This window comes from Taudactylus pleione, unplaced genomic scaffold, assembly GCF_031769625.1.
Source record: "Taudactylus pleione unplaced genomic scaffold, aTauple2 ptg001990l, whole genome shotgun sequence".
Lineage (NCBI taxonomy): Eukaryota > Metazoa > Chordata > Amphibia > Anura > Myobatrachidae > Taudactylus > Taudactylus pleione.
The window spans coordinates 9132035-9154660 of record NW_028286386.1 but is presented as its reverse complement, the minus strand read 5'-3'; the positions used below and the strand labels follow the sequence as shown (position 1 = coordinate 9154660).

General features: G+C 44.6%; 1 protein-coding gene across 1 annotated transcript in view; it reads right to left on the bottom strand.

Moving 5' to 3' along the window:
- NR1H4 (nuclear receptor subfamily 1 group H member 4) overlaps window positions 1-22626 on the bottom strand; it is a 78264-nt gene that overhangs the window by 35839 nt on the left and 19799 nt on the right. Inside the window, exons 3-5 of the mRNA XM_088465513.1 lie at window positions 9200-9340; window positions 6196-6329; window positions 263-364 (exon numbers count right to left, since the gene is read on the bottom strand). Coding sequence (XP_088321639.1) covers window positions 263-364; window positions 6196-6329; window positions 9200-9340 — 377 coding nt within the window. The remainder of the gene's footprint in view (window positions 1-262; window positions 365-6195; window positions 6330-9199; window positions 9341-22626) is intronic.

Here is a 22626-nt window from a genome sequence, read left to right as displayed (position 1 = left end):
CTCTCCCGCAGCCTCCAGCCGGCGGATACTGACACTGTACGTATGCGCAGTGTCAGCTTCCCCCGGAGAAGTCTTTCACAAACGTGAAAGACCTTTACAAAATGCCAGGGATATAACTCCATGGGATAGCGGTTACCACAACCGCTGTCCCTGCGAGTTTCCCATTATTAGTACATAAACCCCCTATACACCAAGGATTCCAGCAAGAAGTGACATTAAATTCTATAATCTGACAGACCTATTTCAAATAACCTGTACTCACTAAAAGTTTTGTAGTCAACTGCTGAGGCAGCCGGTTCTTGCTGTATGCCTCCATCGTATACTGCAGCAGTTGCATCTGTTCCGGGGTAAGTTCTTCTTTCATCTGTAACAACAAGAAATAGAAGATATTTATTTATTTATTTATTATTTATTACTAGTTATTTATATAGCGCACACATATTCCGCAGCGCTGTACATAGAATATTTGGCCATTCACATCAGTCCCTGCCCCAGTGGAGCTTACACTCTATGGGCCTGATTCAGAGCCGAATGCTCTGACCAGAGCGCTCGCTCTGAATCAGTGCCCTCCTCCATGAAAATGGAGCGGCCCCCTGGCCGCTTGCATAGCTGTGGGTGACCACCCACAGCATATGCGAGCGTCCATGATGATGGTCGCGATGGTCTTGACCATCGCGACCATCGGGCTTGCGATGGAGACCCTGCGGTAGGGTCTCGCTGCCGCAAGCCCTGGAGTGATTTTGGCTCTATCAGAGCCAAAATCACTCTCACTGACATCACTAGTGATGTCAGTGGGGCCGGCTTCAGATGGTAGGCGTTCCCATGGGAACGCCTCCGTCTGGCAGGCACGCCCCTGGCACGCCCAGCCAAGGGGGGCGTGCTATCAATCAACATCGACAGAACGCCCCCTTTGGTGCGAGACCCGGAGCAATGGAGAGCCCGTCGCTCGCCGGGTCTCGCACATGCGCACGACGGAGCTCCCTCCGTCGTGCGCATGCGCAGTGGGGGAACAACGACCCGCTTGCGAGTGTCCTGCGCTCGCAAGCGGGTCTGAATGACCCGCTATATTCCCTACCACCTGCTCACATACACACACATACATACTAGGGGTAATTTTTGTTAGGAGCCATTTAACCTACCAGTATATTTTTGGAGAAACAAACGCTGTAATTGCCTAAACTGTAACCAGCAACACACAACATCTGAGAAGCTACATTTCTATACAGACATAAACAAAATTGTCTTGTTAAAGCAAAATTGCTACTTTTTAGCATGATATTTTAAATGCAAATAAATAAATGTATCTTTTGTTTGTATATAGAAAACTCTTGATTCCAGCAGTAAAACCTGCCAGGGAACTTAAAATAAGACTGATGGGAGTTTTTGAGAATCGAGTAGACTTTTTTCACAATGTATTTAGAAAACATATTATAATTATATTCATTTAAACCCTTTCCATTTTTAACTTATGTGTGACTTTAGGGATGTTGTATATCAGAATGCCCATGTTGCCACCTAATACCTGTGTGTTTGTCTTTATGTTTATATTAAAATATGAATGTATAATAATTTATATAGCATACTTTACCTGGCTTACATTAAGGCACAATTTCTCAAACTCAGGGCCTGATTCAGACCCGCTCGCAAGCACACATCGCTCGCAAGTTGGTCAATGGTCCCCCTCTGCGCATGCGCCGCATATGGCGTGCGCACACTCGAGACCCGTCCAGCGACGGCAGCTCCGTCGCTATGGGTCTCGCTACAAGATGGGGAGGCTGTCGATGTTGATTGACAGCCTGCCCCGTTTTTTAGGCGGGGGGGGTGGCTGCACAAATGCAGGCGTTCCCTTAGGAACGCCTGGTGTTTGCGGGCAGCCCTACTGACATCATTCGTGATGTCAGTAGTGGACTCCCTGCTCTATTAGAGCAGGGAGTCCACTCGGGCTTGCGGGAGCTGAGACCCTACCACAGGGTCTCCTCGCAAGCCCGATGGTCGCGATAAATGTGACCATCTCCAGCCCGCTCGCACAAGCTGTGGGTGGGCACCCACAGCTTAGCGAGCGGGCAGGAGAAAAAAAATTCCCGCCCCAATTCAGAGCGAGCGCTCGCAAACAGTGAGCAGCTCTGAATCAGGCCCTCAGTCCTCAGAACCCCAAAGAGTGCATGTTTTCCAAGTCTCCTCACAAAATCACAGGTGAAATAATTATCTCCACCTATGGATCTTTTAAAATGTGTCAGTTAGTAATGACTACACCTGTGGTCCTGCTGGGTGACCTGCAAAATGTGACCTGTGTTGAGTTCTGAGGACCAAGTTTGAGAACCACTGGGTTAGTGAATGCAGGGCCTGATTCAGAGATGTACGCTATTACGATATCTACGGAGCTGAGCGATTATTGGTGGACTGTGCATTAACCACGGTCGCAAAGCACATGCACAAAGGTACCTCCGCGACGCCACTCACAAAGTGATTGACAGTCACGGACCTTATGGGGGAGGTAATTGGGAGTGGCGGCAAAGAATACAGGTGTGTCACTGCCATTTTCAGGGCATGTCATAGCCTGCGTCTGCAATCTCGTACACATATAAAGTGGTTCCAATGGCTCAGTTCAGGCGACTATTCTGCGTGAGCATAGGGCTACTCAGATGGCCGATTATTGAATGATCTGCTATTTGTATGCACTTGCTGGGATTTGCGGTTACCCAGGTGGGCGTCTCAATATGTTTCCAGTCGGCAACAACATTAGCATATTTTCGCCTAGCAGCTGCGTGCGGGATGGCAGCTGCGATTGCATTAGTGTAATCTATGAATCAGGCCCACAGTACAGTGCATTAATACAGTGTATACACTATGTCACAGAAGCACATACAGTGACTGACCTAACTGGTTTAAATGTCTTTTTTGAGCATCTATTAACCAAGTCACATGCCATTTATTATTGACTTTAGAGCCATGAAAGCAATTTTACAGTACTCCTCTATCTTGTCACTTATTGGAAATAAACCTGTTTTTGTACTGACTACATGGTATGTTATCACTGCGTCACATGATAAGTACTAGAATGACACTAGTTACACACAAGAGAGACAAATGTGTTTTACAATGCTCAGTTTGTTTTATTGGATACGTTAAGTGTACAGTGTATCTGTAAAGAACATACACATATGCCAGGGAGCTGGTTATAGTTAACAGGGAAACTTCCATGCAAGTTGTTTTGTAAAGCACAAATAGGGCTCTACTGGCAAGATCTAGGGCAGATCAGTACAACAGGCAGCTCACTGGCCTTATACAGCTTGGTAGTTTGGTGGCATACAGTACAGTAGGATACTGTCTCTATCAACAACAAATCATATGGATGCTATGCCAGCTTGCTGAAGTGATAATTTGGCATTGAGGCAACAATGAAATAATGACAGCTGTGTCTATAAGGATACAATGTATTTATGACTTGCAGACTTCTGATAAAGATGCAAGACATGACGATTAGCCATCATGGACTTTGCTAAAAACAAATGCTATACTTGTTGGGAGGTGAAAAAAGATATTGAAATTATTAAAAATATGAATAGCAAATGTACTTAATAGTTACTTTTTCTAATGCTGTCCCACAAAGTTCTAAATAATCCACTGAAAAATACCTTGTTTACAAAGTTAAAATATGGACATTGTATTGTATACACGCATATAATACCTTATTACTTAAATACGGTATTTGTGTTAATCTTGTTTATTGATTCGATAATGTCATGCAACTGGTGTATCTTGCTTTATCTTGCATTTACATTGTAAATATGCCTTTCTCATGAAGAAATATTTTAACAGTCAAACTAAAAAAAAAATGTATGTATAAAAAAAATGACATAATTTCTCACTGGGTTCTTACAATGCATTTTATATAAAATTTTAATAACGTGATTTCTGGAAGTATAGTATCTAAACAAAATAGAACTTTGCTTAATTGAGCCTAATATGATGAAAAAATCCTGCAGAATAGGTGTTACGTTTCCCTAATGTATGCAATATTATAAATAGATAGATAGAGAAAGATAGATAGTTGTTACAGTATATCTCCAGAATACAGTATATAGCCAGGACCAGAATATCAATGGGGCAGGTGGAGCTACAGCACCAGGCCTCCACATAAAAATAGGCCATCATCAGCATGATGATGACCAGCTGCATTTGGCCCTGAATCCATCTCTGAAAATAGTGACCTTTCTACCAAAGCTGAGTGACATCACAAGGCTGTTTATGATGTAATTAGTCACATGGTCACTTCCTGCATGCATTTTGCTATTGCTATCTATCTCTGGGTTGTGTACAGAATCCCGATGGTCAGGATGCTGACGGTCAGAATACCGACAGCAGCAACCCTACAGTCAGAATCCCAACAGATATAGGTAAGTCTTCTAACCCTAACCCTCTCCCTAATCCTCCCCTCCCGCTGCATAACCCTCCATGTAACGCTCCCACAGCCTAACCCTACACTTAGTGCTTAACCCTAAACCTAACCCCTTACCCTAATACTTTCCATCAGGATTCTGGAGCCAGTATTTTGAAGACCAACAGGATTCCGGAAGTGGTATTCTGACCATCAGCATCCTGACAGCCAGGATGCCAACAACCTCCCCTATCTATTTATATTGTATCTATCATTTAGGTTAAAATAAACTTACACTTCAAGGTCAGTACATATTAACAGAAACAGTCGATAAGTGAGAATTTTGTGGCGAGTCACATGATCAGCCTATTGAGGTTATAAATCACATCCTACCTGCATTTCACCAAAGCCATCTATCTTTCTGTGTTACATTGTACATGGAACATACATGCTGCGGTATCCACAGAAAATGCATGGAACCCACATGCGTGTCCGGAGATCACATTGGAATCTTTGCAAGCAGTTCAGGTCACCATGTCAACCACACAACTCAGGCTGCATGACCTAGAGCTGACTCCCCACCCACCTGCTCCCACTGACCCCACTTACCATCAGTAAGCCCGCATTAGTGTACAGCAGGGGGGTGTATGCTCTTTCCCACCCCGGGACTCTCAGTAATCTGTCCCAGACATCACCTGAACCGGGGTTAGCAGAGTTACGGGAGGCATACACCTACTCCAATCCCAACACTGGGAGTGGGGCCGGATTTATCATGTATCCAATCACGTGCTGAGGAGTGAGGACACAATGTTCTATTGCCTAATCCTGAGCTGGGAGGTGGAGCCTGAGTTTTGACAGTTTAGTAATCAAATTATTATATTACCTACATGCTCTGCCTCCCAGATTACATCAGGAGCTGCTGCTGGAAGACGCCCAGTAAGTTATCTCTGTATTGGCTTCATGATGAGGAGAAAGGATTGGTGTGTGTGTTAAAGTAAGCTAAGCATACCTTATATTGTGAGATGTTATATCAGCAGATACAGTTGATAACTGATAGTTCTCTAAAAAATAGCTTGTGCTGGGCTTATTTTACATGCATAACCAAAAAAGAGTCCAGGAAGTGGACAAACCTTTTAAGATAGTATCCATCTTTGCAGACAATGAGCAGACTTGAGTAATGTCTGACACCTATTTGCTTGCTGTCTGTCATTTTTAATTTAAGCCCAAAATATATAAGAAATTTAGAAGTTTGCCAGGAGCAAGGTGATGAGATGGGAGGTGTGTGTACAATGTATATGGCCCTGGCCATCCCCTAGAGGCCCAGCTATGGGGATTATGTTGAGGTGGATGAGGCTCTGGCCCCATCCACAGCCCTATTAGAGCCAGATTGTGGGCCAGCGAGGGAGACTGTGCAAACTAACAGCTTCCTATTGGGCTGTGGGCAGAACCTAATTTGCAGAATCAGGAGTCTGGGGAGGGTCAGACCAGTCTTACCACCCCCCAAGCTGCCTGTGCGACACAGGCTATTGCAGAGACTGCATTCACAGCCTAGAGGGGGCCAATAAAACTTCTCAGTGGCCCTGTACAGGATGAGATGTGATGGGGTTTACAAGACAGAGAGAAAAAAATGTCACTCTACTAAAGGGTGAGCCCTTCAAGATGATTTAGTAATGCCATCAGAGAATGTAAATCCTACAATAAACACATTATTATTATTTATTATTCTATAAATATTTCTCTTACACAAATACCAAGGTAAACATGAAATGGGTTAATGTACCTTTAAGAAATGTTTGATAATAGAAAGAAGTGCTTACCCTATTTGTTCTAGTGGTAGATGTCACTTGCTTTAGCTCCAGCCCATCATTATCCTCACTGAGTGATGCTTCAGAAGGAAACTTTACATTTTTTCGCAATCGCTTAGACTTGCACTGTATCTCTGTCAGCAGACCTGAGACGTGGAAGACACATGAGATTTTCACAGTCAGATGTGCTTGGACAGTTTTGGTGCATCTTATAGCCATTATCTGAGGTGGTGCTGTGTGTCATGGAAGTCAGATAATGGAGCATTTATTACATGTATAGTATAATACATAGAGGTCAGTTAGTCACATGAAGTGAGTAGAATTATTTAGGGGGCAGCATAGAAATTATTTAAAAAATGTTTTTATTTATTCACAGTTTCTCCCTCATACACAGGGTGGCATCCACTTTAAGGGGCTGATTCTTGGTCGTCGCACATAAAGGGGCTGTAGTTGTGGGCAGCCACAGAAGCCTGGCTTCATAGGTGGGGCTGAATAGGGGAGCCACACCAACTGCCAGTGAGTTGGCCGGCGTTGTTTGGCAGCATTCGGGATGGCAGTTGGTGTGGCTCTCATATTTGAATTTTGGACTGTGCTGCAGCCAGTGGCGTATCTGGGGAGGTGATAAGGGTGTTCGCCCCCCATACACACAGCCCCGAAAGCCCCACCCACTTTTTGACAATGTGTGTGTCAACCAGCTCAGCTGGCGCTGCTGCCTGTCAGCAGTGCAGCCACACAGGCACGCGGCACAGCACCAGCGCGATGTGCATGCTTGCCGACATCCTGGCAGCCCCTCTGGGAGGGGACAGCCAGGTCAGCCAAGGTGGGGGGTGTGGCGGGGCATAGGGGGGCATGGCCGGGAAAAGTACACGGCAATAGGGGCGAAGTGGGGGCATGACCACACCATTTTGGCCACACCCCCACTACCTAATGCTGAGATTACCAGCATTATGAAGCAGGGGGTGGGGTCATGATGACATAATTCAGGGCGAATCGCATCATCGAACCCCCTGCTGCACGGGTCTGGGAATTGCGGCAGGGGTCAGGGGGGGGTGTATGGCCAGCCGTGAGGCTTGCCCACTTCTACGGAAGGCCGGGAGGTTCCTGGCCGAATTGGGAGAGTACGCAAGTATGGCAATGTGTGAGAGTCTAGGTTGACTCAGAGGACAATTTGTCTTATTTGATTGTCAGTATGACCTACATACAAGCTCCTGAGTGCAACTCAATATTTGCACACCAGGGATGCACGCCATTTGCAGTAACATCTTCTGCACCAAGCATTGTGTAAGTACTGTAACTTGCGATGACAGCTGCTCATGCAGCCCAATGGCTGTGGGGGGTACAATCATATAGATGCGCACAGCTCAGAATAAGAGCAGATAGTCGCATAGGAATTTCAATCACTGTTGGCTTCTGGAATTGCAGCCGCAATATGTGAAATGTAGAATCAGTCCTCAGCAGACTAGGAAATCCATTAAAGACTTCTCAGTTGCAGGAATAATAATTAGAAGGGAAATGACAATATGTGCATGGCTGCAATACTCAGTCTAATCAGAACATGGAAATCTCACACAGTACGATCTGTACCACCAATGACTTGAAACATATCTTTCAAAGATATCTTTCAGTGAGTCATCCTGCCACATCTCTGAACAGGCAAAGTTGACGATATCGTCCAGACTGGCCTGCATGTACAGACGATCATAGATATCGTTATCGTTCATGCAGGAATGTTCACTGCCTAAAAATGAACGATATGAACATTATCGTTCATATCGTTCCGTATGTATGCAGGGCTAATACCAGGATGACAACAAAGATTATAAACCAGAAATGATGATCCCAATGCCCTGCACGCTTTTGTGCATATCTGGGATTTTTGAGTCTTATCTATAATTAGCTAAATGTGTTTATAGGCTCTATAGGCTTAGGGGTATATTGAGAGTTTTTAGATGCGGAGATATTCATATTCTAGCTATTATCTTCTAGAAGGTGCTAGTTTAAAGTTAAGTAGAATCTGATTGGTTGCTATGAGCAACATCTCCACTTCTTAAAAACTCTTTAGTAAATATACCCCTTATTGTTTTACAGAACTATATGGACCTATGGGCCTGATTCAGAGCCGGACGCTCTGAAAGAGCTCTCGCTCTGAATCAGGGCATTTTTTTTTTTGGAGCGGCCACCTGGCCGCTCGCATAGCTGTGGGTAACCACCCACAGCTATAGCGAGTGGCCAGGTTGATGGTCGCGATGGTCAAGACCATCGCGACCATCGGGCTTGCGACGAGACCCTTGTGGTAGGATCTCGTGGCCGCAAGCCCCAGAGAGCTTTCGGCTCTAACAGAACCGGAAGCTCTCCCACTGACATTACTGGTGATGTCAGTGGAGCCTCCCCCAAACGGCAAGCGTTCCGTTGGGAACGCCTCCGTTTGGCCGGCCACCCCCCCTGGCCCGCCCACCAAACAGGGCGAGCTGTCACTCACCATCAACAGCTCGCCCCCTTTGGTGCGAGACCCGAAGCGACGTAGCAGCCGTCGCTAGCCTGGTCTCGCGCATGCGCATGACGGAGCCGGCTCCGTCGTGTGCATGCCCAGTTGGCAAATATCGACCCAGTTGCGAGCGCTCAGCGCTTGCGACCGGGTCTGAATCAGGCCCTATGTTTCATGCTTTTATTATTGTTACATTTCTTTACCATTAATAAATTCTTCCATATGTTTGAGTTAAAAAAAAAAAAGATAATTTGCCATCGTAATTTGTGCAGTTGCCATTATTTATGTTAGGCCTGTGTTTTCTAGAACCCAAGAAAGCAGACCAATTAGTAACAACCAGTGTATATTTGTATGCAACAAGAAATAGTATTAATGATAACACATTCCATAAATGTTATCACAGAATCACTTATCTTTCTGACACCTGTTGTAATCTGTGTAAACCTTTATCAACTTTGATAAATAGATGGAAATAATAGAGGAGAACAAGAGTATTAATAGAGAGCAAGTAGACATTTACACTGTACTTACATTCGGCCAGCATGCCCATCTCTTTACACTTCCGCAGGCGGCACTCTTGGCATTTCCTCCTCATGTACATGTCCATTTCACAGTTACCTCCATTCTTACATTTGTAAGTGGCATTTTTGGTAATGCTTCTTCTGAAAAACCCTGCAAGTTCAAAACAGGGGACAATTATTTAATGCAAATATACCTTAATCAGAGAGCTGGGTACTGCAGCTATTGAAGATATAAAAAACGCCTAATGGTATAAAATGATGCTTCTAAAATCACCCAGTGTAAAATGAACATGGATAAAATGAATTCACAACTTATCATGGGTACCTTTGTCTTCGGTCATAAGACCACCAAGTAGGTATATGTAATAAACAGGAAATAGAACATAGCACATACTATTTTTTCAAACACACTGCATTAATAAAACATTATTTAAAACTTTGAAAATAAACAGGAACTATCTAGTCCCAAATAGAATAGTAACAACAGAATATATAAATATATGCAAAAATAGCAGTGAAAAATAGAAGCACATGTATAAAATGACAATAAAAGTAGAGATTATCTGTCCATGGAGGCAAGCCTTGTACAAGGTAACTCCCAACGCGTTTTGTCTTTATGAAGACTTCTTCATTGTAATTTTGTGTGTGAGAGAGAGGAGTAACTGGTGCAGCAGCCTCTCTCCTCTACCCAGCATGAACACTGCTGTCATGCTGTGTGCTGAGCTAGGGAGAGAGGCTGCAGCTGTCAGTACTCTCTCTCCCTGCGTGATGTCCTGGGGGGACCAATCACACTTGCCCAGACACCGGCACCTCCCTCCCCACAACACTGGACAGTGGTGTGGACGCAAATATATTATATTTTTTCGTTTTCATAAGGAAGGAGTCTGGCCACACCTCCCTGAGTTGACCACGCCCCTTACCAGTACTGGAGTACAGCAGAGCTGTCGGCGGCCCTGCCTTTGCCTCCTCAACCCATTGCTGTTGGCTGCTAATCAAAAGTGTAATGGATCAACAATTTTACTGAAGCAAGTCACAAGAAACTGTTGTGCTGTGTGAGTGAGTGAGTGAGTGAGTGAGTGAGTGAGTGAGTGAGTGAGTGACTGACTGCTGCAGGGATGAGGGACAGTGAGAGAGTGAGAGACAGCCTCCAACAAACCCATAAAGATGCCCTGATGCAGACACAGTAGCCAGGAAGAAGCTAGGTGAGGCATAGCTATCAGGAATTATACCAAAATACAACCTGAACACCATGAAATGATTTCCATTCGATGGTGGCAAACATTGGACCACCACCATCAAATCTTAAAAACATTACCATCGGAACATTGACGGTTAGAAACCATCGTATTCCGATGTCCATCCCTACACTGAACATGCAGGCAGACATCAGCCATCACTCTTCCACCGTGAAGTGCTCCCTTTCCAGTGTGATGTTCCTGCTCAGCCATAGGCTCTCGTGAACAAGAGGCACCTCCCATGGAAGTCAGTGCTGTTCTAGGACAAGGGCACCACAGCGAGGAAGCTCAACCGGAAGACCAGGAAATACAGGGTACATTGGGCCTGATTCAGGCCCACTCGCGAGCGGCTGACCGCTCGCAAGTGGGTCGATGTTCTGCACTGAGCATGCGCACGATGGAGGGAGCTCCGTCGTGCGCATGCGCCAGACGCGACGAGTGAAGGAAAGTCCTTCGCTCGTTGTGTCTGATCAAAGGGGCGTGCTGTCGATGTTGATTGACAGCACGCCCCCTTTGGTGGGCGTGCCGGGGGCGTGCCTCCCTGACGGGGGCGTTCCTAAGAGAACGCCTACCGTCAGAAGCCGGCCCACTGACATCACTAGTGATGTCAGTGGGAGTGATTTTGGCTCTTTTAGAGCCAAAATCACTCCGGGCCTTGCGGTTGAAAACCTCAACCGCAAGCTCCGGCTCACAGTTTCGATGGTCGCGATGGTCAAGACCATCGCGGCCATCAAACTGCATGCTCGTATAGGCTGTGGGTGGTGACCCACAGCTATACGAGCGTCCAGGAGGACGCTCCATAGTTATGGAGGACGGCCCTCATTCAGAGCGTGCGCTCTGCTCAGAGCGTACGGCTCTGAATGAGGGCCATTGTGCAAAGAGGAATTGGTCATCGGCTTGTTTAGCAGATTAGGAGAGCATGGAGGCTGTGGAAATATGCACAGGTGCCCCAGCCTTGGGGACATGCTGCTGATAATGCTTACGGTAGCTGTAATATAAATCTCTCATCCATGATCATCCTGCCTTTCCCAGCACATCCCAGTGGCCTGGCCTCAGCCAGCTGCAGGGCAGCAGTGGGGGTTGTCGTGACACTGGTGAGATGCAGGGGGCAGGAGTGAGAATCAGGGGGTTGTGGTGAGATGCAGGGGACTGCGGTATTATAGAAAATAATACATCATGTGACAATGATACGTTTTAAGGAGTGTAGTTGTTGAGAGAGCGGCAAATAAGGCAACTGCCCAAAGCCCCCTAGCTTCTTCGATGTTAATCTCTGTACTGTGCAACAGTTTTAGACAGGGAAAAATACTGCAAAGTAAGAATGCTTTCAAAAATAGAAGCGTTATTAGTTTATTTTAATCAATTAACAAAATGCAAAGTGAATGAAATGAAGAGAAATTTAAATCAAATCAATATTTTGTTGACCACCCTTTGCCTTCAGAACAGCATAAATTCTTCTAGGTACTCTACAGTATCCCAGATATTGGCCGTGCAGCCGCCCTTCACTGGAATGAGCTCCCTCACTCAATCAGGCTCTCCACGACCTTGCAGAGCTTCAAACATGCACTGAAAACCCACCTGTTCATCAAAACATACCCTTCCACCACATAACCGTGTCACCAGGTTGCTCTCCCTCCTGCCTCAGCCATCTCTACCTTGCCTACTTCCTGCACTCAGGTCCCCCTCTACACACTCATGCCTCATGTCATCTGTTTGTTTCACCTCTCCTCTAGATTGTAAGCTCATAGGAGCAGGGTCCTCCTCCCTACTGTCTCACAGCCCTCTTCTCAAGCACTCAATGACAGCCTTCACCTTCCCAGCTGTATAGTATATGGAGAATTGTGTTGCTATTTGTTGCTTGTGCTCTGTTTATATTTTGGTTACTGTATTGTAAAGTAAGTTTCTGTGCACCCTGTATTGTATGTACGGCGCTGCAAACCACTTGTGGCGCCCTATAAATAAAATGTAATAACACTAATATCATCACTTCCAGGACTTATTTTTCTTTACGCTGAAGATAGTTCTTAATGACATTGGCTGTATGTTTGGGGTCGTTGTCCTGCTGCAGAATAAATTTGGAGCCAATCAGATGCCCCCCTGATGGTATTGCATGATGGATAAGTACCTGCCTGTATTTCTCAGCCTTAAGGACACCATTAATCCTGACACGATCCCCAACTCCATTTGCTGAAATCCAGCCTCAAACCTGCAAGGAACCTCCACAATGCCTCACTGTTGCCTGCATACACTCATTATTGTACCACTCTCCAGCCCTTCGGCGAACAAACTGCCTTCTGTTACAGCCATATATAAAAAAATTTAACTCATCAGTCGAGAGAACCTGCTGCCATTATTCTGCACCCCAGTTTCTATGTTTTTATGCATAGTTGAGTCATTTGGTCTTGTTTCCATGTCAAAGGTATGGCTGTTTGGCCACAACTCTTCCATGGAGACTACTTCTGACCAAACTTCTCCTAACAGTAGATGGGTGTACCTGGTTCCCACTGGTTTCTGCCAGTTCTGAGCTGATGGCACTGCTGGACATCTTCTGATTTCGAAGGGAAGTAAGCATGATGTGTCTTTCATCTGATGCACTAAGTTTCCTTGGCCGACCACTGCATCTACGGTCCTCAACGTTGCTAGTTCCTTTGTGCTTCTTCAAAAGAGCATGAAAAGCACATCTTGAAACCCCAGTGTGGTTTGAAATTTTTGCCTGGGAGAGACCTTGCTGATGCAGTATAACTACCTTGTGTCTTGTTGCTGTGGTCAGTCTTTCCATGGTGTATGATCTGTGACATAAAATGGTCTTCCACAATCTCACCTTTGTAGCAGAGTTTGGCTGTTCCTCACCCAGTTTTAAGTCACCTACCCAGCTTTCTACCTACATATGAAAATGATAATCATTATCATCTGTTTGGTATGACTGGATAATCATACACCTAACTATAATCCTACAAAACCACTGACTTTGTGCAAGTGTACCTAGAAAATTTTTTGCTGTTTTGAAGGCAAAGGGTGGTCACACCAAATATTGATTTGATTTAGATTTATCTTCTGTTCAGCCACTTTGTATTTTATTCATTGATAAATAATAAACTATTAACACCTCTATTTTTGAAAGCATTCTTACTTTGCAGCATTTTTCCACACCTGCCTAAAACATTTGCACAGTATTGTATATAAATTAAAGTCCCCGGTTTATGGGTCGAGGAAGGTTTGGGTGTGTGAAACATTCATCTGTGTCAAAAGGAAGCAGAGCAGGGATGATTTTAGTGAAGCGAAGTCACTTAAAAAAATTGCACCAAGCTGCTGTATAGGAGTTGGCCAGAGTGCTGAAACAGTAACAGAGGATCTGAAACTGAGGCTTGGAATGAAGCAGGGCTGAGGGCTGCGCTCTAATTGGCTTTCTGAGACAGTGAGAGCCAATCATAGATAGCGTGTGCCCTGTTGCTTAGCAGCAGCCTAGAGAGGGGAGGGAATCAGAGACTGAGCAGGGTCACATTTGAGGCAGAGAGTTAGTGACAGCCTCCAACTTAGTCATGAAGATGCCCTAATGCAGACACAGTAGCCAGGAAGGAGCCAGGGAAGGCATAGCTAACAGGAATTTAAAAAGAAAACAACCATCGGAACACCATCTAATGATTTCCATTCAAAGGTGGCAAACATCAGACCGCCACCATCAAATGGTAAATACGTTATCATTGGAAGAAGCGCTGAACCTGCAGGCAGACTCTGGACACCACTCCTTCACCGTGAAATGCTCCCTCTCCAGCCTGATGTTCCTGCTTAGCCACATGCCCTCCGTGAACAGGTGGCAGCTTCCATGGAAGTCAGCGTTGTTCTCGGACAGAGGCACCACGGCGAGGAAGCTCAACAGGAAGCCCAGGAAATACAGGGTACATTGTGCAAAGAGGATATTGCTCATTGCCATGTTCGGCAGCTGGGGAAGGGTGCGCAAGTTATTGTAAGCAGCTGATGCCCCCTATTATCCCCAATACAATCTGAGTGTGGGGGAAATATATTTTCTGTCTCTCTGCCCAACATACTCATAGTTTACTGAATCGGCAATATACCAGGAAACTGCTCTGCAACCAGCTCTAATTCAGTGAACATATGGCAAGGGACACAAAGACAGAATAATTGTCCTTATTATAATACAATAATAAAATAAAATATACAATTTTAGTCTATAATAAGTGTAAGTGATGTGTTTTATAGAATTAACTGTATTTCACTTTTTTCCCAGAACCAACATGCAATGCTGCCAGCCTATCAATGGCTGCCAGTGCATGATGGAACATTTGGTTCTGCAATAACTGGTGAAGTGATGCAGCTTTTCATGCAAGATCTGCCGAATAGGCAAATCCATTGAATTGTGTGAATCGTCAGCTAGAACTTTGGGTATGAAAAATAACGCAATTGTCACAAAAATGTTCCTCCTATTGCTCCAGATTGAATTGGACATATATTCATTTTGGGGGTCTGGAAGGACTGTTTCTCTTTGTGAGGCTAAATTGTCAATTGCCATCTTCTCTATCTACACTCTTTGTGGAAGGTTGAATTCAATGGACCTGTGTCTTCTTTCAGCCTTAGGGGCCTATTCATCCTCACTTAATTTTTACAAAAGCAGGTGAAAATGCACATTTTCAAGTACAATTGTAAATATTAAGTGTTCGGGCCATTCATAATGAAGGTAAAGCAGGAGATATCACAGATATCGCCTACTTACCTTCCTCTTGCAGAATATCCCACTGTCCCCATACACTAGTATGGGGACAGAATTCATCAAGCTCCGAAAATATAATTTTTTCGGAGCTTGATTGTGGTAGTATTCCCCATCTTTAGATGGCTGCTAATCAAATATTCAGGCACTTATAAAATCAACTAAAATATATATATTAATGTTTTCCCTTATTATGATGTGCAAATTATTGCAGCTCCTACTGAGTAATTCTGCTATACTCTCTTAAATGATCCACAGTAAATGTTATTTAAAACAACAAGGAGCACAAAGATGATCATGCAACTCAATATTTAATATCCATATGTAAATATACACATTCAAAATTGACATTAAAAACGATCAATATTTGAGCATAACACCAAAACATAAAAAATATGTATAAAGAAAGTCCACCTTTACATAGATAATCTAAATGCAGCTGATTATTGCAATGATGTAGCCTTTGTCTCCAAAATAGTAGCCAGGTATTCAAAACTTATCTCCAGACTCCCTTCTTTAATTTAGTGCATCCCACAGACCATAGTGATAGCCCGCCCGGAAAAGTGATTTACGTATAGATTTTCCAGTTCCCAGAGTATAATATCTCTTATAACAAGTTCTTACCACTCCCGGTATTAGGGCTCAGATCTTTTGTACTGGGCAGCCGATAGCACACGGTGCCGTTACTTCATTGAAGGGTAAAAAGCACAAGGTAAAAGAAACCTCCGACTGGTTTGAAAGTATGCTCAGCACTCTGAGTCCTCCGGCTGGTAGACAATTCAGCAAATACGAGGTCCTTATGGAACAGCTGCAGACAGGTGGAGATATCCCTATCCCTTACGCGTTTCTCCACTGTTTAAGGGTTGCGGTTTCTTCAGAAGGTAAAAAAAGAGGCATTTGCTACTGCTACCCTATGGGAAGGAGTCCCGGGTCATGAAGAGGGTCCTTTCGGATCCCACCGCCCCTGTCTGGCTCCTTCCGTTGGACGTCGAGGCTCTTGTGCGCATGCGTGACCTGTAGGAAGGAAAGGAGCAGTGAAGACGCTTGCTGGGACACCTGATTTTCAAATCAGTTGTCTCAGTGCCGGAGCAAAGATGAATTGCTCCAGCGTCCACGGTGAGTCAGTGTTCATTATTGGGGTCCATTCGGACCTTGATAATTAACATCTTGAATAGGCCCTTAAATATGTAACTTTGGGGATCTATTTAATAAACAACAAAATCTGTGTTTTTATTGGAAATAGGACTTCACCCCATACATCATAATGTATCTGCCAACCCTTAGGCCTGATAATCTTCTCTATGCCACAGTTTCATATCTAGTTGTTGATACTCAAATTTATATACCCTCCCTGGTTCTCTCATCTCTTTGATGGGCACGGTTTACTAAATGTCTATCTGCTATGTCTTCTTGGATGTCATCTCACCTCCTCCAACAAAGTATTTGAACATTTTCTAATGATATTCCTACTATCCAGAAGTGGGATCCATCATAAGCTTCTTACCTGACACCTCTATACAGATGGCAGTACAATAATTAACCCTACCCCGCAAGCTCACTTTCTTGGTGTTATGCAAGATTCAGAACTGTCCTTTGTTCCCCACATTCTCTATTCAAATCCTGTTATCTACACTTAATAAACACTTGCAGAATATGCACACATCTTAATGTATTGAGTGACTATTACAAGCCTTCCTGCTAGACTTCACCTAACCAAACTTTCATCCCTACAATCTATACTGAACACAGTGATCAAATTAGGTTCTATCACTGTGAAAAATGTTTTATCCCATAGAGAGAGCTTAATAAATGGGCCCTAAATTTTAAATTGTTGCCTGTTTGAACTACCTTTATTGCTACCAAACAATATGGCTGCCAGACAAAGGTGTTTTTACTAGTTTGCCCATATTGTGGCAGACACTCATCTTGATAAAGGCGCCGCAGTGTGATAAAACGTGTTGAAGGAGTGTCGATCGTATTGGGGTACGAGATCCTATCCATATTTACCACACCATTTGCCTAAATGCCCGGGTTCAATCTTCTGCAGTGCAGTGGTGTGCTATATTTTACATATATATGGTACAGACCATACTTGCCGACATTTCGGCAGGGGAATCCGGGTGCCACTCCCAACACCCCGCAAGACTAGGCAAGTCCCCCAGAATGGATGCCGGCACCCTGCTAACCCCGGCGCCAGCCGCAAAAGTGGGCGGTGCGGGGGTATGATGACGCGATTCGCGGTGAATCATGTCATCGTAGCCCCGCCCCCTGCCTTATAATGCCAGTAATATTGGCATTATATTTGACCCATCTATTTGACCCGTCCAGCAGGGAAGATGGGGACGGGTCAAATAGGCAGAGAGGGGGCGTGCTGACGCGATCGCGTCATAGTGGCTACGCCCCCCGCTTTATAATGCCAATATTACTGGCATTATAAGGCAGGGGGCGGGGCTATGATGACATGATTCAGCGTGAATCGCGTCATCATACCCCCGCACCGCCCACTTTTGCGGCTGGCGCGGGGGTTAGCGGGGTGTCGGCATCCATTCTGGGGGACTTGCCTAGTCTTGCGGGGTGTTGGGAGTGGCACCCGATTTTCGGGAGGCTCCCGACAGTCCCGGGAGAGTAGGCAAGTATGGTACAGACACCCCCCCATGTTTTTATTATAAAAGCTTGTGTTTGCAACTCTATTGCATTATAGCTTTTTTATTCTGTTTTATAGTACCTTTGGAGCAATTATGGTATCATATGTCCAATCCTGGAGAGGATCATATATGATGTAAGAAACCTTTATGAGCTTTACGCCATCCTGTCTCGTGTAAGCATACATGTAAGAATTTGCACTGTGTTCCCTGTCCACCACATTCAGGTGATATTACAGAAGTGGGACTGTCTGGACTTTGAAAAGAACTTGGACACCATCTTCTGATTTACTGTTTTGGATACTTAAGGGGTGTTATCCCTCCCAACAATATTACTCCATTGTGCGATTGTTTTTCTCTATTTATATGAAACAAACTGTCAAACGGGACCAAGCAAGAATGTGGAATGCCGTTGATGAGAATACTGTCAGCTGGAACAATCCTTAGAGCAAGTGGTGTCACTGTTTTAATCTGTATGTATGTATTTGTAAGTTGGTGACTTATTAGTGACCTACGCTGCTTTGGAGTGCAGCGCCATTAGTTCCATTGTTTTTTTCCATTTCACACAGAGATTCACATCAAATCATTCCTTCAGTTTCATGGGATGACTACCCATATATAAGAGATGGGTTGGGTATGAAATAAAGACGGCTTACAAGCTGCCGGTTGAAATCCCGACGAGAGAAGCCCGACAGATGAAAATCCAGATGTCGGCTCGTAAGTATCTTTAACCCTACCCTCTTCCTGCCCTAAACCTAGCCCTCCCTTGGGGGTGCCTAACCCTAAGACTCAGGGGAGGGGTCCTAGCCCTAAGCCCACCTGTGGTGCCTAACCCTAACCCCCCCTCCCCGCACCCTAAACCTAACCCTCCCGGAGGGGTGCCTAACCCTAAACTCCCCCCGGCGGTGCCTAACCCTAACCCCCCCTTCCGCTAGCCTAAAGCTAACCCTCCCGGACGGTGCCTAACCGTAAGTCCCCCCTCCCCCGCATGCGGCTAACACGTCGCGACGCCCGGCTAACCTACGTTTGGTATGCCGGGCGTCGGGATTTCGACGTGGGGATAATGATAGGCGTCGGTATTTAGACGCCTTTCTTTAGTCCCTTGCCAGGCTTTCAGTGTCGGGATTCTGCCAGTCAGTATTTCGACTGCCGGCATCCTGACTACATCCCATAAGAGATAGCTGATCCTAATGGCAGCATCTGCAGAGAGCTTTTCAAGCAGCTGAAAAATCTAGGGAAAACATTTTTCAGTATTAAAGCTTAAAGTCTTACACAGCAAAAATAAAAAGTTCCTATCACTGTGATAAACATTTTATCGCATGGACAGAGGTTAATAAATGGGTTCTAAATTCTTCAAGTGTGTAAGCCTGCATTTCAGGAATCTTTGCAATATTCCATGAGACTCCCAGATATGTTGTGAGCACATGCAGCTCTCTCCTCCCTCATCCACACATTCTCTCATCCCACCATATCCCCTTCTTCTCTGTCCACCATTTTTACTTCACCCTCTAGCTATCTCACAGACTCCATCTCTCATTTGTCTCTCTCACTCCCCCACCTCGCCTGCCCTGACCCCGTTACTCGCTAACCCACTCTTGTCGTCTCTCTACTGATTATTCAATCAGAATAAAATGCACTGTAACAATAGAGCGAAGGGAATGGCAGGATGCCATGTTATTATGTAAGTGACATGGTGGTGCACAGGGATATTTGTCTAGACTGTGAGTGGAGCTACTGGGGGAGGAGCTATAGAAAAACAATTATATATTTTATATATTTTATACAGTATATATATTATATATATATATATATATTATATATATATATAGTGTTTAGAAAAGAAGGCACTCAAAGGAACTTTAAAATAACACTTATCTTATGGAAAACACATTTTGGCCCAGGACATTACGTCATAGTTAATGAGAGATTCAGGAACTGAGGACTCGATTCAGACCCGCTCGCTAGATGCGTGTGCACGCAGCCAGCATATGCACATCCCGCGATCGCCCTGCAAGGCATTAGTACGCCCACTATATCTTAGCATGCGATCGTAGTGTGTATTTAGACACCCACTAGCCTGTCTTAAGATGTCCACTAATGCATGTCATGTCCAGGAAATGTATGCAACCATCTGTAACATTGAGTACCATCGGATGCATGCGCAGCACTTATGGTTGACCATACCCTATCGCAAGCACTGCGAGCGTTTCAGTGTAAAATTCTGCCAAGTGACGTGTACTATGATGCTGCATCTAGATTATTCATGCTTCTGAAATGGCATTGAGACGCTCAGGTACGCCTGCGTTCGCACCACCACTCCCCCATTTCCTTCGACCAACCCCTGTCACCACCCACAAATGCCTCGTCCTGTCACTCAGGCTAGCAAGGCACCTGGCAATGGCATGGACTGTTTCACACAAGCGCACTGCGATGTGTACGCATGCGCACATTGCAAACATCGGCAGGCTGTATGCGAACGCATCCTTGCAAGTGGGTCTGAATCGGGCCCTGAGTTCCTGCTGCAAAATAGCACTGGTGTTGCATTATGTGAGTGATGTTGTTGTGCTTCCCGGCAGTTCACACACAGCTATAGTGACTTTTGCTGTACTCTCGTCTGCGACTATATGCTAATGTTAGTATCAGCCCTTCCCCTGGTGTACAAGCGTGCACCTGACTATGCAATGACTGAGACACCCACTATGTTCGTCTTTAAACACCATCAGTCCCACCATCGATACTTGCACCAATCCCATGGCAGTGCAGATTTACCATCTGAGTATGTTAGCAATTAAGCACAACCAGTTCAGTGACACGCCCACGATACTCATTAAATGCCCATAAGACGGACCATCTCCGTGCGTCTAAATAACCACCTCCCAGTCACCACCTATGTACACCATGTAGATTTCCAATATATTACTATATTACTTATTCGGTACTGCAATTCTGTATATACACACAGTTGAATGCATGTGTTGGAGGAGTTTTAGGAGTCATTAGGGATTTTTGCGCATGCAAATTGGCGAAAAAACGCTCAACTTCATGAATATAGCCGGCATTGTGTGTGCCTCGGGAATCAGGCCTACAGTGGGGATCCGGGAGGTTTCTCAATGTTACAGGAGTATCCTTGCTGGGACTAGGAATGGACATCGATGGTTGATGTTTGCCGGCCATCAATGTTTTTCTTGTGATGGTAGTGTTTTTACCATTCGATGGCAGCATTACAATGTTTGCCACCATCGAATGGTAATTATTCAATGGTGTTGTGATGTTTTGTTTTTTTTAATGCTGAGAGCTGCACTGTCCTTGCTTGCAGCTCTCAGCATTGGGCATCTTGCCCCACCCCTGATCCCACCTCGTCCTGCCCCAGTGCCGTCTCGCCCCCATTGCCATCCCCTGCCAGCCCTGAAATAGGGATATTGCGCATACGCAATAGACCCTTGTGGATAAAAAAAAACTAATCTAATTAATAGTTTTTTATTACAGATGGCGAGTACTCTCGCTACCCGCTCTTTCCCTATGGGAAGGAGTCCCGGGTTGCAAAGAGAGATCCTTCCGCCGGACGTCGGGCTCCTGTAGGTCATGCATGTGCACTAGTGTCACTGCTCTGAAAGGAGTGATGAAGCCGCTCGAGGGACAGCTGATTTAACATCATGAATAGACCTATTAGTATTTTGCTAAACAAGAGCTCACAAAAGCAGTTTCAGCTACACATATTTCAAAAAGTAATGCATTGCCAGAACATTCTCCTCTGACTAAAATAATACTACGTATGGGTTTCAGTCTCCTAAATATAAATTTGCCTCCACCTCTTTATAGTGTGTCTTTTGTGATTCACAGTAGTGAAGCCATAGATTTACTGAGAATATCTCTTTACAGCACAGCTGTGTGTAAAACGAAACAATACCATTATTTGTACACAGGTCACCAAGGTCCAACATTTACTGTTAATGACGACACGGTTACAAACTTTACCTGATGCATATCTGTAATGATGTATAGGTCAAACACGTATGCTGCTTTGTCTATGTTCACTAGAAGTATTTGTTATTAAATGGAGCCTGTTGTACAGACAATGGAGCAGGGGTTCCCAACCACGGTCCTCAAGGCACACTAACAGTCCAGGTTTTAGGGATATCCTTACTTGAGCAGAAGTGACTTAAATAGTACCTCAGTTATCTGGTTTTAACCATCTGTGCACAATCATGGATATCACTAAAGCCAGGACTGTTAGTGTGCCTTGAGGACCGAGGTTGGGAATCACTGCAATGGAGGATTGGGTATGAACATGGTATCTGACTACTACCTAACCCCAACTTAAATATAAAGCATATTGATAAACCAGTAACATGTTTTATTTCATTACAGTACAGGGTGAGTCTCAGATATCCAAAATGCTTGTGACCAGGGGTATGTTGGATATTGGAATATTCCGGATTTTGGAATAATTGCATATTATAATGAAATATCTTTGGAATAGGACCCAAATCTAAACACAGAAAACATATGTGATGTATATACACCTTATACACACAGCCTGCAGGTAATTTTATACAATATTTTCAATAATATTGTGGCTCATACAAAATTTGTGTACATATATGAAATTCATTCATACACACTGCCTGATGGTAATTTTATACAATATTTTTAATAATGTTTGCCTTAAACATAGTTTGTGTACATTGAACCATCAAAAAGCAAAGTTTTCACTATGTCAGTCATGCAAAAAAAAGTCAGTAATGATAGAAATATTGTGTTTTTCAGTGCAAACACTTCCCAACCTATGTAATGTGTGCCACTCTGGAAGGTGCTGTGTTTCATTGGCCAAAAATGATCA